The sequence below is a fragment of the Oryza sativa genome, chromosome 2 (assembly GCF_034140825.1).
Source record: "Oryza sativa Japonica Group chromosome 2, ASM3414082v1".
Lineage (NCBI taxonomy): Eukaryota > Viridiplantae > Streptophyta > Magnoliopsida > Poales > Poaceae > Oryza > Oryza sativa.
Window position 1 is genome coordinate 24,765,196 of NC_089036.1, and position 15,751 is coordinate 24,780,946.

The 15,751-nt window shown below is 42.9% G+C and overlaps 1 protein-coding gene and 1 long non-coding RNA gene across 3 annotated transcripts; one reads left to right on the top strand and one right to left on the bottom strand.

Moving 5' to 3' along the window:
- Nucleotides 1-494: 494 nt before the first annotated feature.
- Nucleotides 495-8,671, bottom strand: LOC9266680 (uncharacterized). Its single transcript, XM_015772110.3, has 5 exons — nucleotides 8,421-8,671; nucleotides 7,134-7,203; nucleotides 6,719-7,012; nucleotides 1,290-6,536; nucleotides 495-1,215 (listed from the first exon to the last, which is right to left on the bottom strand). The coding sequence occupies exons 4-5, from the start codon at nucleotides 2,335-2,337 to the stop codon at nucleotides 722-724; spliced, it is 1,542 nt and encodes a 513-aa protein (XP_015627596.1). The 5' UTR covers nucleotides 2,338-6,536; nucleotides 6,719-7,012; nucleotides 7,134-7,203; nucleotides 8,421-8,671; the 3' UTR covers nucleotides 495-721.
- Nucleotides 8,672-8,799: 128 nt separating this feature from the next.
- On the top strand, nucleotides 8,800-12,696 carry LOC107280197 (uncharacterized). Of its 2 annotated transcripts, XR_001543953.3 has the most exons (4): nucleotides 8,800-8,953; nucleotides 9,081-9,384; nucleotides 9,768-10,137; nucleotides 10,626-12,696. It is a non-coding gene; the product is annotated as an uncharacterized lncRNA (long non-coding RNA). The 2 variants fall into 2 exon arrangements; XR_001543952.3 differs by having other exon boundaries at nucleotides 8,804-9,384.
- Nucleotides 12,697-15,751: the final 3,055 nt, after the last annotated feature.

Sequence of the window (15,751 nt, forward strand, 5' to 3'; positions counted from 1 at the left end):
TTCTTGGTCCAATTCAGACTGCTGCAGTGCTGCTTTCTTGACCTGCAGCTCATCCAAATTCCATGTATACTTTTCTTGCCATGGTTATCCTTTGTAACACTAAACTGTTTCTGCGCCTGCGTTGAAAGTTGATCTGCGTGTGACGCGTTCATGTATTGTACCTTAAACTTCATCACAAACTTGTTTCACTAATTTGTCAAAGTTTTGCTTTTTGCAAGTTTGCAACCGTAGGAACTGATAGTACAAATGATCAAGGACAGAAGAAGATGCCATTCTCAGCCATGCAATTTTGTACTTCAACAACTGAGTCTTTTATTTTTTTGAAATTGAAGCTCTTCCCCGATCCTTTTCTCATCTTTATTCCAGATTATAGTTACAGAATCTACCTCCAGGCTCCAGCCCTACATCTTTACACCCCAAAGAAAAAGCAAAAAGAATGAAAGGGGAGAAAAAAAAAAAGAAGAACGAATCAGAAGCTCTGTTCTCAAAAAAAATAAATAAATCAGAAGCTCACTATATAAGACAACCTTTTCCATCCTTTTAATCTTTTGACCTTTTTACATGTTTACATCTAGGTAACAACATCTAGAAGATACAAACATCCATGGAAAACTGCAGCCGCGATGTCCTAACTCCTAAGCATATTGTCAGAATCAGCCATTAACTGCTGCTAATTCCTGTTTGACAAGTGAGCCACCTGTCCCTCTCATCATTGCTTATGTCAGTCTCGTAATGAGATCTCGAACAGGTCGGAGTCGGCGTCCGGGTCGCCGGCCGACGCGCCGCCGCCGCCGCCGTTCTCCTTCCTGCTCTTGCTCATCCGCGACGCCGTCTCCAGCCAGCCGGAGTCGACGCGGCCCATGGAGAAGAGGTCGCCGCTGTCGTCGAAGTCGAGGCCCAGCGAACCGCCGCTCCGGCCGTCGTCCCCCGCCGACGCGGCGCGGAGGAAGCACGGGTTCGCCGTGCGCCGCGCGTTCGCCGGCGCGTACCGGAACTTGCCCTGCCCGAGGTTGACCAGCGCCATCACGTCGAAGCTGGAGGCGAGGACCGGGTACATCGGGGTGGAGAACGCGTCGGCGTTGCAGCTCACGGCGTGGACCAGCTGCCCGTCCACCGTGAAGAACACCTTCCGCTTCGCCGGCTCGAAGCCGCAGCCCACCACCTTGTCCACCCCCGCCCACGACGACTTCTCCGACTCGTACACCAGCTTCATCCCTGCCATCAAAATCCGCAGAATTTTCAGCTCAAGATTTCCACGGTTGCAACGCGAGAAAGAGAATTCTTGTTACCGTCGAGGTAGACCGCGCCGTTGGAGTGGAAGCCGATGGACGACGCGTACGTTCCGGCCAGCGACGGCCGTGGCGGCGCGGCGGACGCGGCGGTGGCGAGGCCGAACGACATGACCGTGTGCCGCTGCTTGTCGTGGTGATCGTCGACTTTCGTGGCGGCTCTGGTTTCTTGGACCGCGTTCTTGGCGTCCGGTGCAAAGCTGATGAGCTTGGCGCGGTCGCTCTCGCTGGAGCCGTCCCTGCCGCGGCGGCTCGCCCTCGACGCCGACCACTCCGGCCGCCGCGTGTTGAGGTAGATGATGGTGATCTCGAAGTAGGCGTCCTGCGGGAACGGCGCGCCGGCGAGGGGCGGGCCGGGCAGCGGCAGGCTCATCCTGGCGAGGCACAGGGCGCTGCTGTTCCCCGCCGCATCGTGGTCGCCGCCGCGGAGCGGGCTCGGGATGCTCCCGGGGAGCCACTTCTTGGTGGACGCCGAGACGGCCGCCGCCGCCGCGGCCACCACCGGGTTGAGCCGCACCGCCTGCATCCGCTCCGACGACCCCGCGGGCACCTCCCACGCGGTGTCCGCCATGTCGCGGCTGGTCCCGGAGTCGCAGGCGGGGCAGAGCCCCCACAGCGGCGACGACGACGCCGACCTCGTCCGCGGCGGCGCCACGGCGAACACGAACTGCGCCCACCCGTTCTCCGCCGCCTCCGTCACCAGCCGCGGGTGGTCCGCCCACTGGAACGGCCCCTGCTGCGCGCCGCCGGCGCCGGCGCCGCCCCGGTGATGATGCCTCACATCGACATGCCCATGGTGGTGATGGTGCAACTGCTGGAACCGGAGCCCCGCGCGGCCACTCGTGGCGTTGTACCTGATATTCAGCTTCCCCAACCCGGGGCTCACCGCCGGATCCCCTCCTCCACCACCACCAGCCACACTCTCCGGCAGCTCAGGCTGCGCGTTCCGCGACGACGAGCTCCGCCGCCGGTAAACAAGAACAGCCACCGCGACCAGCGCCGCGACCGGCAGGAACACGGACAAGAACAGCTTCAGCCACAGCGCCATACTCTCCTAATTAACCTCCTCGCACCTCTCACTCTCACACCACTCTACTCGATCAAATCATCCTGCGCCACCGGAGCTGAGTCGGCGAGGTGGGGCGAGGTCATGGACATGGTGGTCGTGCCTGGACTGATTCGTGTGACCTGTTGAGTTGTCGTGGGGGTTTGGTTTGGTGAGTGGTCTAGGAAGGCAGGCGCGGCAAGGGAGGAGGCTGACTGGCTCAACGGAAGCAGGCGAGGAGGAGGAGGAACGGGAGGGCGGTTGGAGATGGAAAGGTTTTTAAGCCGCGGGAAAGCGGGGTGCATTTTTGGGGTGATTTCTCTGTGGGTGGGTAGCCCGTAGCCGACGGGAGGAGGGCTAATCTGCAACGGGTACATGGGCACGTCATAGGGTTGTTAGGTTAGTGACGTGATGTGAGAACGCCTTATGTTAATAACACAGGCGAAAGTGTTCCGCACCAAATCTCTGTTTCCTGAGTATGAACACTTTTCGGGCTCCAAATGGAGAAATGTTTTTGCGTTCCATTGGCTTTATAGCACTCAATAATTAATTAAACATTTGTTAGCATACAGTTGTGAGACTAAACATTTATCAATAAGCGTAGCATATATATATCCACGATTCTATGATAGAGACGCCAATTGTAGTAAACCAGTAAATTTAGTACATATTTGTATTTTTAATTTTAATATAGTCGTCTTTGTCATTGTGTTGTTCTTAAACCATCGACTCGTTCAACTAGATATATTGGCTAAATAATAACACCTTCACACTTTTACGCCCCCACATTTTTTGTTGTTAGTATATTACTTCTGTGAAAAAAAAATGAAATGCATTGAAATTTTGTTTCGGCATATAAAAGTTAATGATCAGTATAACCTTGAATACGACGATTATAATCTTTTTAGACTAACGAGATTGATTGATAGGACAAGCCTAAGTGTTTTAAGACAATGGATAAATTGGTCATTGCTTTAATAGAAACTACAACTACTTATTACAAGCTAAACATAAGAGCCTTACTGAATGAATGATTGAATGAATGCAAAAATTTAATTTTGAACGGAACATTTTGTTGTGGATAAGCTAGTAGTGTGTCCTTCTCTCACTTAGTGAATGTGGCTCACAACTTTGATATAAAATGCATTCCCAGAATTATGTATGAATATATGATACATTTTTTTAGAACTAATATATGATACTTGGAGTAGTCTAGTAGATGCAGCACTGCTCTCAACGAAATGTCACTATGTGGTATTTGTGACAATAAGTTGTAGTTGGTTAGTTACTATCACTTTCCCAATCACTATGATAAACTACATGACGTTACCAAATACGTGTAATGATGAAAGTATAAGTACACAATTGGTAGTTTTCGCTCACATCTCTTATTTTAAATAAAATAAACAATTGAAACGCTCTAGTCACTCACATATCTTATTTTAAGATAAATAAACATATCAACATGCACTAGTCATCCGCATACCAGCTCATCTGTACTCCCTCCCATATTTGATTTTAAATATATGTTTGACAATTCATTTTACTTAAAAATTATAAAAACATTACTTGTTTTGTTGCGACTTTTACCATTAAAGGTGCTCTAAACATGTCTTATGTTTTATACTAAATTTTTAATAAACGAACGATGGAAACATGAATAAAAGTAAATAATGTCATATATTTAAAAATAGATGTAATATTATTTTGCTGATTTCACCAATGTGAAAAAAAAACTGTCCCTAAGAATCGGTCAAGTTATGTAATTTGTGTAACCTCCCCCCTCCCTACAAAAGAAACTGATGGATGTTGGCAGTACTTCTTTTCAGCTGAAAATTTTTCAAAAAAAAAAAACTTAAGCGCGTAATTAATCTGCATAACGCATCCGTTAACCCTTTTTTCTTTGCAAAAGCTTCAGCTCTGACCTCACTCCTCACTAAGCCATCCCCTTGCAGTTTAATTTGGAGGTACAAAACGCCGGTGGACGTAAGCCGGATGGCACGCGAGAACAGACGTCAGATATATACCAAATCCTATGAAAAGTAATATGTTCTTTCTCCGATGCGTCGGTGTCGCGGCAAACGTCAGATGCCCGCATGATCATCCCCGGCCGTTCTGTTCACGATTTCTTCCACTTTTTTCTATTCCAACGGCTCGCTAATCTCTCTCTCTCTCTCTCGTTGATAGCAATCAACAGCACGTGATTTGGAAGGGGCTCACACGTGGGGAAGCATCGATCTGGGACGGTGTCATCAGGCGAGAGTCATATCCTGTTCGGTCTGTGCAGGAACGAGTTGAATTTGGTGCTTAGTATCTGTCTTAATCATGGAGCTATGCATCTTTTGTCAGCTCAACTTGGGTGCTTATTTTTAGTCCCATCATGAAAGTGTATTACTACTAGTTTCTTGTTATGGACAGCTTGTCCTACTTTTAAATCCATCTCGGCTCAAACAGAGAATATTGGCTTTGGACATAACCTTGATTTGGGCCTTGCAAAGGGAATGCATTTCGATTGGACCAATATAACTCAGTGAAGCAATTGACTAGGACGGTACAGGCCCAAAGACGAGGTGGAAACAGTACAAAAGGCATCAAAATGCCTGTGTCCACTTGCTTGGAGACTGGAGAGTGCTTTAACCTGAGAATTCTTTTTTGTGTGTGGAGAAAAACCTGATATTATGTAAATGGATATTACCTAGGGTAAGCCTCTCATTTGCATATTCATTCAGATTCAAAGCCAACAAACTAGAAAGATAGAATAGAATGATAGAACTCCAGCTCCTCGTTGGGTTCACGACTCTACCCACCCGCTAGAGAACTCTAGTTCAAGTCCTGGTGTCGATAATTATGACCGTGTGCATCTGTGATTAGTGTAGATGCTGGAATGTATAGAAAAAAATCTTATTAAATTCAACTAGCATTGTGGCCTGCGCAGATTGCGCGACTAACATCATTATATTTTCTCTCATATAATAGCATATATGTTTTCTCATTATATTATTTAAATATATTAAAATGACAACATAATTTTAAATTTTAATATGTAATGTTCCTATTGTATTTTATATACGTGTTAGTTATGAATTATTTTTAATATCAAATTTTAGTTATTTGTAAATTATATATATTCCTATATAGACTCTAGACTCATCTTTTAATATATCTTTTTAATTTTGAATTTTTATTATTTCTAATTGAATTTCTATGTGGACTCTAAACTTATCTTTCAATATTCTTTAATTTTTAATTTCAAATTTTAATTACTTCTAAATTGTATTCCTATACTGACTTTAAACTCTTCTTCCGATGTTTTTCTTAATTTTGAATTTTAGTTATTTATAAATTGTATTTTTATACGAATCAAAACACTACTTTTAATTTTATTATGTTTATTCCGAATTTTTGTTAGATTTAAATTCCTATATGGACTCTATACTCTACTTCTAATATTCCTTATTTTTTAATTCCGAATTTCTATTTTTTTTCTTAATTGTATTTCTATATAAATCTATACTCTACTTCTAATATTCTTTATTTTTAATTCCGAATTTCTATTTTTTTTCTTAATTGTATTTCTATATGGACTTTATACTCTACTTCTAATATTCCTTATTTTTAATTCCAAATTTCAGTTATTTCCTAATTGTATTTCTATATGGACTCTAGTTTCCTCTCTAATATTCCTTATTTTTTAATTCCAAATTTTAACGATTTCTAAATTGTATTTCTATATAGACTCTAGTCTCCTCTTCTAATATTCCTTATCTTTTAATTCCGAATTTCAACTGTTTCTAAATTGTATTTCTATATAGATTAGTCGATTAGTCGAGCTGTTTTAATAATATAATAGATAGATAGATATATAGATAGGCATTGCTGCATTCTTCACTCCTTGATCTAGGAAGTAGCTTAGAAACAAAAGAGAACAAAAACCTTGAAGAGAATTTTCTGAAAACATCAAGGGCGTACTGGCCCCAGCCCAGGTTGCTTCGGCCCAGCCCTGGACATGGTGGCTCCTTATCGGCTTCTTTCTTGGGCCATGTATATGGCGTCAGAACTCAGAAGTCGATTCCGCAACAGGAAGAACTCATCCCTCTGGTTCCTCTTCCCGCACACAAATTTCCCGTCGCCCGGGTGCAAAATCCCATAGCTGGCGGGGCAAAATTCACACTTCGTCTTGTAGCCGTGCGGTTTACTCTTATCTGTTGATAGAGTAGGAAAACAGAAGTCATAAATTAGGATCCTTGTTATGAGAGTAAAATCATTAGCAGCTGACATCAGAGAGTCGGCATAGCAGAGAGTGACATAAATTAGGCACCAAACCAACACACGATAAATGCAGTTTATGAAATTCAATAAATCCGTAACATGAGCCGTGACTTACCGATGATGGTGCAGGTCACAACGGTCGCAGAGTCGTAGTCGTCGTAGCGTAGCTCGGCGAAGAACTGCTTGTCGGGTGACTCGGGAGGAGCCCTGTTGCGCTTGTTGCGGGAGCGTCGCTTGCGGCCTCTTTTCACGTCGGATTCGTCATCATCGGCAGCAGCAGCTGCTGCTTCATCGGCTGGCTTCACCGGGCTGCTCCTCCTGCGAGCCAGGAAGCTGACATGAACCCAGAGCGCGCGTCTGAAGCTGACGGACGCATAACCCAGAGCCTTGACAGGTCGAACTCGGCGCCCTGGAAAAATGTTGCTACTATGTCAGTAACATGGTTTCGTTTAAGTACATTGCTAATCATCGGTTTTGCATCCATACATATTCAGTTGTTACTGCAGTTATGTACGTAGTGAGGTGCTTACAGGATTGTTAGCGTTGTAGTGATGGAGAGCGCGGTTGACATGGTCGACGATCAAGGAGAGTTCAGCTTGCCTGCAATTGCAAGTGCGGAATTATTGTTACCGCTACATATACTCCTCATCTTAAGAAAATGAAGAAATATGCTTCCTTCCAAAAAAAACCCTATCACTGCTCGATGCACTTATATTGTTAAATTCAAAAACAAAACGCAATTCGAAAAAGTATCCAACAAGAAATTAGTCCAGCAACGAGAGTAATTCTAAATTTTACGCAACCTTTCGTGTTGGTTGTAAGGACATTTTTTTTTCGTTCTCGTCTGTGTTCTTTTATTGGCCTAGGGTGGTCGGTCACGCTTAGCAGCGGCCGATCCAGTGCTAGCCTTCTCCCAGATATGTGTGTTTGCGCTGTCGATATGTGGATGGTGGTATATATTTTTTTCTTTTTCCTGGTTATGACCTTCCAGTATTGTAATCTTGTATTTTTTTTCTGCTCTATCAATAGAACTTCGCACCGTCTCGTGCGAGTTGTTAAAAGAAAAAAATTACGCAACCTTAGATATTATGGTCTAATTAAGTTGTACAAAATCACAAAGGTTTTGGCATGTATCACATAACCCTGGGTTGGTATTATGGGCTATAAAGTTTCACGAAACTAAACTATTTATCATTTTAACTTTGATCGGAGAAACACCTAGGGGTTTTTCGGCTAGCTCCACAAGGTGGTGGGCTAAACGACCTGGGTTCGAAGCTTTACCCCTTCTAATTATTTGATATTAGGCCCTTTCCTAATATTTATTTTAACTTTGATCTACTACACGTTTGAGGTCTACAATCAACAATCACATATCAAATTTATGAGTTTTTTTATCTGTTGTATATAAATGTTACATCCATATAAGTAAAGCTTCTTAAAATTGTGATATAAAAGTATGTCAAATTTGTTAATGATGTGGTTGTGTCAAAATTTATATAGTTTTGTGAGACTACAATAGATTGGGTTTTATAAAATCTATTCTCTCTCTCTCTCTCTCTCTCTTAAAAAAAGTTCTTTTCTATGACCATTATGCTGTGGCACACAACAATATATCGTGAGAGGATTTTTTTTTAATGGAATCGTGAGAGGAATTGCAAGTTCAATTTTCCAAACGGCCCCGGCCCGAGCCAAACCGCTTGAGATCTAAACAATCAATCAACATAGGGAAAACTTGCAGATCGATCGTGACGAGCTAGCTGTAGACGATGATCAATGGAGGCGCAAACATGGCATGAGAATTGAGATCGAAGACGTACCGCCGTTCAGGGCATGGGACCCCGCCTCCCCTGCAGCGACGAATGTCGCAGCCGCAGCGGCGCAGCCGTTCCACCGCCTCGTCGATCAAACGCTGCCGCCGTACTAGCTCCCCGCGCGACAGGTTGAATAGAAAGGGCAGCCTCGTCGTCGTCGTCGGCGGCGGCGGCGGATCAGCGTCCTCCTCTCTCGCTTGTTGGGATCCCATGTCGCTGTGATCCAGCCAAGATCTAATGTTTTACAAGAAATTCTCAAAAAAAAAAAAAGAGAAAAGCTTTACAAGGGAGGCTAAAGTAAATTCGGCCCATTTAAGTGTTCAGGCCCATTTAAGACTTTTAGGTGCTGACGTGGGCTGCGCGTCGTGACCCAATGGAACGGGCTGGCTTGCAACTCCGTCTCCTCGCGCTTCCTCCCGACGGCGTCCCGTCCTGGATGCCCCGAGGTGGCCGTTCGCCATTGACAGGAGTACGAGGAGCTACGTGCATGGGGGTGAGTATGTCGATCGTTGTTTCCGAGGAGATTGGATATCGTCGGAGTAAGTACTCCTTCCAATCTTCTTCTTTTTCTCTCTTTTTTTCTTCCCGAAAGAAACATGCTTTGGATCTCTAGTTACTTTCTTGATTTCATCGGATCAAATTTGGATTCTGTTGAATAAACACAAGGCGAATAGGTTTCTCTAAACGATCGATCGATGCACGAAGCTTCAGATTCAGAGTGGGCGGGCAATCCGGTCAATAGGTTGGTACAGGTTCAGACTTCAGATTTCTTACCAGCGAACAGTGGGCTGGTTGGAGGCTTGCAGCAAGCTCAATCAGCCGGTGAGTCCGTGACTCCGTGTTGGTGACTTGGACGAAAGAAGATGTTCGACCTCAAGCATGCCGCTGTCGATAGCCGACATGGCACGGGGAGCTCGCTCCACAGCCGCAGGCGAGAAGATAAGAAGCCCAATTTGCATGGATGATTAAGGTAATAAATAGCGTTTATAGCGCCCGTAATAGCGGCCACTATATAGCTGTAGCGGACCTCTACCGCTACAGGGTAGTGGACTGCAAATAGCGTATTGGAACTTAACGGCCGTTATAGCGCTTCGCGGCCGCTATAGCGGCCCACTATTGACTTTATTAGATCGCTATTAAACGTGTAGTCTAAATTTTAAACTTTAACTAAAACTTGATGTTAATATTGATATACAGTTATTTTTCTTAATTTTGCTCTTGGAACTTAGCATCCGCAATAGCACCTACTATCCGCAATTCGCTATTCAAACACTAATCCACTACCAACCCGCTATACGCTATTTATTATCTTGTGGATGATGCATCCTTGAGCTTTCCCTTCCCGAATTCCAGTTCCAGCTACTGAGCAAGATAAGTCAGCATGTCATTTATCAAGACGGCAACAGGGAGAAGAGGACGTATATTGTACTGGACTTCCGGGGACGTACGACGAATGTTAAGATGCCTCAACATCTCGTCCTTTGTCCTGTATGACTGGATTTGTATGTCAGCTATCAGCATAAGCGGTCAATCCACGGCACGGCGATTTGAGAAACGAAGCACGCGGATGTAATGCAATGTTATTTTCGAAGTGTTTTTAAACCCTTGGCCATGGGGCCTGGCACAACCACACACGAGAAAAGACTCGTATATACTCTATTTTAGGAGGCAAATCTCCGGGGGGGAAGAAAATCTGCCATCTAGCTTGATCGCTCCAAGAAAGGTAATTAGTTTTTTTAACCTTTACTTACGGTGCTTAAAAAAAGTTTTCTAAACATAATTTCTTATACATCTATTATGAGCTATGGAATGATTACAATTATGAAACATGTCAGGATTAATTTTTCGTTGTTCCGATGTGCCTTGCACGGGCACCATTCTATGCCTGATTTTCAAACATATGACTTTTTTTATTGTTTGATTTGCATTTTTAAAATATTGTTGTAGCGTTAGGACATGCATATTACTAGTATATATATATTGGAGAAACAACTTTTACTGTGATATTTATGGATATTATAATCAATCTAAATTTTCCATATTTTCTCATTCAATGGAATATGTCAATTTATCCTATCACCTTAATCAGTAGTACAAGAGTATAAATGTCTAATCAAGAGATCAATGGATTAGGTCGTTTCCGCTGGTAGAAGAACAACCTTGCAGAGACTATTTATGTTCATGAGAATGTTTTTGGCTTATCCTTTTCAGGTCATAACAGAGATACCAAGCCCTTACATAACAAAACATACCATGGTTGTTCCATCGGCATTGCTGCTGCCGCTGCCGCTGCTATTGCTGTGTTACGGATTTGGAAACATCCATTGCTCACCAGTTCATAGGAGCAGCATCGATCTCCACTCGCTGCTCGACTTCAAGCAGGGCATCTCTAGTGATCCAAATGAAGCCTTGAAGTCCTGGAACACCAGCACCCACTACTGTAAGTGGACGGGCGTCATGTGCACCCAAACGCGACCATGGCGCGTCTCAGGGCTTAACCTCACTGGTCTAAGCTTGGGTGGCCAAATTAGCTCCTCTCTCGGAAACCTGACCTTCCTTAATTATCTGGACCTCTCCTATAATAATTTCTTTGGCCCGTTGCCTCTTCTTAACCGGCTCCAACAACTGAAAAACCTTATCCTAGGAAGCAACAGTTTGCACGGGGCTATTCCAGTCTCACTTACAAATTCTTCCAGCTTGTCATACCTGGACCTCTCCACAAACCTTCTAGTTGGTGCGATTCCTGCGAACATAAGCTTACTTTCGAACCTAGAGTATTTGGATCTTGATCAGAACAATCTCACCGGGACCGTCCTGCAAACCATAGGAGACATTACGTCATTAGAAATACTTTATCTTTTTCAAAATCAACTAAGTGGAAGCATTCCCGATAAGATTTGGCAATTGCCGAATCTTATGCAATTGGTGCTCGGTGAAAATAATTTGTCAGGTGGAATACCACAAACCCTCCATAATATATCTTCTCTACAAAGATTAGGTTTGGAGTACAATATGCTAAGCAAAGCATTGCCACCTAACATTGGTGATGCCCTCTCCAATCTCGAAGTACTTGGGTAACAATATGTTTGAAGGTCAAATTCCAGCTTCTTTAGGTAATGCTTCAGGGCTACAAATAATAATGTTCTTAAACAATGCATTCGTTGGGAAAATTCCTCCTTTGGGAAAGCTTTCCAACCTAAATTTCTTAGACCTAGGGAGTAACAGGCTTGAAGCAAGTGACAGTGATAGCTGGGAATTCTTACATGCACTAGGGAACTGTAGTTATCTACAAGATTTCTCACTATCACAAAATCAGCTAGAAGGACATATACCAGATTCAATTGGCAACCTATCATCCAATCTTCAGAGTCTCGTATTTAGTGCAAACAAACTATCTGGCATAGTTCCTCTGAGTATAGGGAACCTTCAAAACTTAACCTGGCTAGGGCTAGATTTCAACAATCTGACTGGTCCAATTGACGAGTGGATTGGGAAGCTAACACAACTCGTACATTTAAATCTTGGTGAGAACGACTTTATTGGGCCAATCCCTCCATCTATTGGCAATCTCAACCAATTAGCAACACTCTTTCTAGGAGCAAATGGATTCACGGGTTACATACCGCCTAGCTTGGGAAACCTTCAGTACCTAGTCAAATTGGATGTTAGTTTCAATAATCTCCATGGTAGCATATATACATAAGGAGTTATTCATCAGTGTAGCAACAATGATAGTATGTGCATTGACCCATAACGATTTAGATGGTAATCTTCGACAACTCTCAGAGCTACACCTTTCATCTAACGGGGCATATTCCCGACAGTTTGGGGGCAATTTCAGAGATAGAAACAATTCGCACGGACCATAACTTTCTCACAGGTAAAATTCCGATATCGTTGAGCAACATGAAGAGCTTGAGCATTCTCAACCTTTCCCACAACAATTTGTCGGGTACCATCCATATGGCCATAGATAATCTACAAGTTCTCACCCATTTCTCACCCAGTTAGACCTATCGGACAACAACCTCAAAGGAGAAGTACCAACTAATGGGGTATTAAAAAATTCTACGGCAATACCACTCAACGGCAATTGTACCTCTGTGGAGGATTGCCAGATCTGCATATGCCCCCTTGCTATACTGATTTCCAGAGAAAACAAATACAATACCACTTGGTCAGAGTATTGATCCCAGTATTTGGCATCATATCAGTTTTATTGTTGTTTCACTTTTTACTCATAGAGAGGAAGATTTCAAGTGGAAAATATTTATTGCGGCTCTCTTTTGGCAAACATTTATCTAAAGTTTATGTTGATGGAAAATCTGACGCAACACATGAAGGTCTGAGAGATCTGCTTAATTCTAATGCTGGTCCTAAAATCAGGTCCAGAACGTGCCAGTTAGTGTGATCCTACGACTAACAAGATAGATAAATTAAATCACAAGGCCGATCGGCCAAGGGGCCGATGTGAAATCGTGCGTCCAGCTAATGCTGATGGAATTCGGATCAATGGCTATGTAGCTGATGGGACTTTAGATATGTAATATAAAACAAACTATAATATCATCGGCTGAGACTAAATAAAATATAATTGTTAATAATCCTTTCTTTAATAAAGACAATCTTGATAGATCGTGCTAAACCGAGATAATATAAGATTGAAACTAATAATGATAGACTTAAATAAATGTTTATATGATGTTGAATATTAGCTATGAAGTGATTCAATCAATAGTAACTTAGATAACTCATTGGCTGAAAACTCCGATGAAACCTTAGACAAAATCTATCAATCTTTTTTCGTTTTCCGCTTCCCCTATTGTTCTTATCAATTCCTCTTCCTCCTTCCTTATTTCCAAATATATTAACGAATCAAGATCCAATAAATCAGACCTAACCGAGATAGTACGAGATTAATGACAAGTTTAATAGATCTAAATAAGCTGATAGACTCTGTATAAAGTGATTGATATATTGAATCTAACCAAGATAGCAAAGCAATCCAGAAACGAGCCAATATATCAGATAAGAAACGCAATTAAGAACTTAATTAGAATATTGGACTTAACCGAGAAAGTACTAATTACATTGATACAAGCGAAGTTGACGGAACTTATTTCTCACCGGAGATCGAAACTGATGCAACACAGCTCGAAACTAAGAACTCGTAGAAAACTAAATTATGGTGGTGATGCGCCGAAAGTTATATATTTATCTGGTCATAGTTACCAAGACTCTGGGCATACATACTTATACCCTCGGGCTAAAACGAGTCTGCTCGAACATGATTCGACTGGCTTAGGATTCTATCTCCTTAATAAAAGGAAAATTAATACATGTCTTACCTATAGAAATAAATCTAAAAAAAAATCTAACTAACCAAACCTATCCTAGATTTTCCAACCGTACCAAGCCAAATTTATAGTGTCAACTTCTCCTTTTGACTTGCCTTGACTAACGACAATTGTCAAATTTTGCCGTTAACAGTTTCTTACAATGATCTAGCTCGAGCTACATCAGGCTTCTTCGAGTAAAACCTAATAGGAAGAGAAATCTATGGTTCATAGTTACTGACTTAGTTCTAAGCACGACTTAGTAGATCAAACTTAACTGATGCATCACTAAGTATGAAAAGAAACATAATATCTAGACAATCAAGCCTTTGATTGATTTTCAGGGTGGTGGATACCTTAGTTAATCTAATCTAGCAAGATAATTTAACCGATACCAGTATAAACCCTAAAATGAATCTCAGCCGATATGATCAAATTAAGATGCTAATCTAGATTAACTAAGATATATGATAAATAGGTAGGTAAATATATCAACCGATCCAGAGTGATCCAAGAGGGCGAAGTGATGTAACCTTGAACAACATCAATGTAGCTGATACAATCTCTAGGGCCGGCGAAATGTAGGACTTGCCCCTTCACCGGAGATCGAACTGAACCGATGCAGCCTTGCATCAGGTGACAAGTTTCGCCGGTTGATAAGTAAAAACCTTGAAAAAGAGGGTGGCGATGCGCCGAGAGTAGTTGTATTGATCTGTGAGATAGTTTACAATGACTCCATGTGTACATATTTATATCCATGGGTAGATACTAGTCCTTATTGGATAATAAAGAAACTTTTCTAAGATAAAAAGGAAAACATAAAGTCCTTATCGGACACTAAACACACTCTCCTAAAGATAACAAGAAACTAATGGACTCTTCCTAATTAATAGATAAACTCTGCATCCTCCTTTTGAACTCGGTCTCTTATGGATAAATTTCCTTTAATTCAATTAATTTCCTTAACCGAACCCATCAAGAATCAGACTACTGGCGACTGTTAGTGCCCATCGGCCGATTTGTCACACCCCAATCCGGCACCGCCATACAACGGCACCTGACAAGAGCGTGTCGTAGGAAAAACGGCGCGAACCGCTTCATACGAAACCACGATCTTAGTACCAGTCCCAGGACATAGCGCTGGTACCCACGGTGACAAATATGAATCATTGCAATCCTTAAAATAAATAGAGGACTTATTTACCTTAACTTAGGTTGCAGCTCAGAACAGCCCGAGAATGCAACCGATGACACGGACAAGGAAATACCAACAACAGCAGCAGCAGCAACGGAACCAACGGACTAACACCCAACACCACAGACGATAGCTAGGAACCAGGACGAAACCCTATTCTTCACTTCACTTCATCTTCAGCTTCAGGGCGGAGGAACTATATATATATATTTATATAGAGCAAGGGTGAGTACTTTCGTACTCAGCAAGCCATGGGAATTAAGTGTTTAATGCAGGCTTCAAAGGAAAGGCTGTTGTTTTTGCAATTGATTTTAGTTAAACTCCTTTTTGAAACAACTAAGTGAGTGCTTCTCAAACGACACAGATGAGACAGTGCGTCTCGTTCGGTCGGAGTATGTGCAATGTATCAGTCTTTGAATAGATTCAAGGTTGGCACCCGGCCAACAACTTTCAAACGGCCACCCGGGCCTAGCTGATCCCATCAGCCACAGAGATTTTCCCAAACATCGAACCCATTCCACAACAGCAATTTCACAAAGTAGTAATCAAACAAAACTACACTAGGAATCACCTCACGTCCGCCCATGACCGTGGGCACGGCTGTTCGAACAATTTAATAACCTCTGCAGAGGGTGTACACTTTACCCACACGACGTTACTAGCCTTGGTCACCTAACCCGTGCGGATCAAACACGTCTGGTGACTTGGGGCTTTCACGACAAGGCATTTCGAAAGCCGACACAGGTTCACCATATGCCAACGAGAGGGGTCCCAGACCGACAACAGGTTAGGTCCCAGACCATACT